Raw genomic sequence first — 1856 nt, forward strand, 5'->3', positions numbered from 1 at the left:
TTTTTTTTTCTTTTTTAGAAAAACAGAAACTGCTGTTTGTCTAGCTTTAGGTGAATAGAAATTTTTGTTGTTTTCCTTGTTTTGTTTCCTCTGTCTCTTTAGAAACTGTTTGGACTCCCACCCAAGGAATAAAACGAAGGGACTTCCTGCGTGCCAACAGTGAGAAAGCGTTGACACTGTGTGACAACTCTCAGAAAGATCTTGTTCTGTCAGGAGAGTTACAGCTGCAGGCCATCACTCTGCAAGGGGGATATTGCCACCGCAAAGGTACAAACAGGACACAAAATCATTTACATAAGCAGGTATATTAACGTACTGGTACTAAACTTGAGTATTTCAGGTTCATGCCGCTTTATAGTCCTACTCCGCTGAATTTCAGAGATATTATATCTGATGACCCTCAGCTTCAAGGTTGGAAATGTGACATCAGTTTTAACAATCTAATAAAGTTAACCCCCATAAAGAACAGCTGTGTTTACTTCATTAAGTAAAAGCAAAAGGTATTTGAATGTAAGACTTGTAGTTGGAGCAAGTATGTTTAACCTGTTGGACTTTAGGTAGAGAGTGTTATCCATCCGTCCATCACTACCAACTAAAAACAAATGGCCATTCTGCACAACTTCAGTCTTCCAACTACACACGAGCTCCTGTTCTTACTTTTTTTGTTTCCTTACGTTAGTGAACTTTAAAATGTCCCGGTACATCCCTTTCTCCGTCCCTCCTGGTGACTCTCCTGGTCTGATTGTCGTCCTGTCTATCAACAACAACCTGTACATGTCTTGCCGCATGGAAGATAATAAAGTTGTGCTGTTTCTGGAGGTAAATATAAATTCACATGATGCAATCCCATTTTATTTCTTTTTAGAGAGTATTAAATAGACAAATTCTCCTTGCCTCCAGCCTCCCGTCTTACCCTGTCCTATAATTTTTATCTGAAAATTATAATGGGGATTTAATAGGTCCAATATTTTACTTTATATGTCACACTTTAAGTTGATGTTTATAGGCTTTTACTACTAGTATTACAACTTATACAGGGGACAGTATAAAAAATTTGGTTTTAAAATTATTTACTCTGAGTAGTTTTCCAATAACTTTGACTTACTATGTCTGAACATACCTCACATACCTCTTTAGTGCAAAATGTGGATATTTTTCCTAATGATTAAGTCCCAGTTTTAACTTTCCATAAACATTTTTCTTTTTCATTGGGACGAAATGTGTTTCCATGCATGAAAAAATGACTGGGAAACGTATTCTTTTCATCTCTTTCTGCCAGCAATACCATGATGACATTTTAACCGACAGAGACATGGACCGATTTCTCTTCTACAGGAAAACCACTGGAATTTCTCTAACCACTTTTGAGTCTGTCAAGTTCCGCGGCTGGTACATCAGCACTTCACAACAGGAAAACCAGCCCGTTGAACTGTGTAAGGTGGATGCTGCTAACCGCCTTACAAGCTTCAGAGTAAACTAAAAGATGTTGTAGCACCCACGCATCTGTATAATTTTTGACATAATCACTAGATGAAGCAATTTTATATAGTAATGCCTGAGTCTGTAGTGGCAGTGTTCTGTACTTATTGAAGTAGAAAAGCTTATGACCTAGTGTAACCTATCAAAAGCACTATTACTTTATAATACATTTACTTACAACATACTTAAAAATAAACAAAGAAAAAAAATTGGAAAACACATGCCTTCTTTGTTGGAGAAAATTGTAACTAGGGATGGGTACCGGTGTCCGGTGCCATGATGGCACCGGTTCTGACATAAACGGTAGTAACCAGACCGAAAAGCAGCGCACATTTCGGTGCTTTATTTCGGTGCTTTTTTTTCCTGAGCTGTGATAC

General features: G+C 37.7%; 1 protein-coding gene across 1 annotated transcript; it reads left to right on the top strand.

Moving 5' to 3' along the window:
• Positions 1-50: 50 nt before the first annotated feature.
• LOC102201704 (interleukin-1 beta-like) lies at positions 51-1760 on the top strand (the record flags this gene model as incomplete). Its single annotated transcript, XM_005755471.2, has 3 exons — positions 51-267; positions 680-819; positions 1280-1760. Coding segments are annotated over 3 exons (558 nt in total), but the record flags the coding sequence as incomplete, so codon positions are not given.
• Between the last annotated feature and the right edge of the window lie 96 nt (positions 1761-1856).

The sequence above is a fragment of the Pundamilia nyererei genome, unplaced genomic scaffold (assembly GCF_000239375.1).
Source record: "Pundamilia nyererei isolate P.nyererei 1_Seehausen unplaced genomic scaffold, PunNye1.0 scaffold01586, whole genome shotgun sequence".
Lineage (NCBI taxonomy): Eukaryota > Metazoa > Chordata > Actinopteri > Cichliformes > Cichlidae > Pundamilia > Pundamilia nyererei.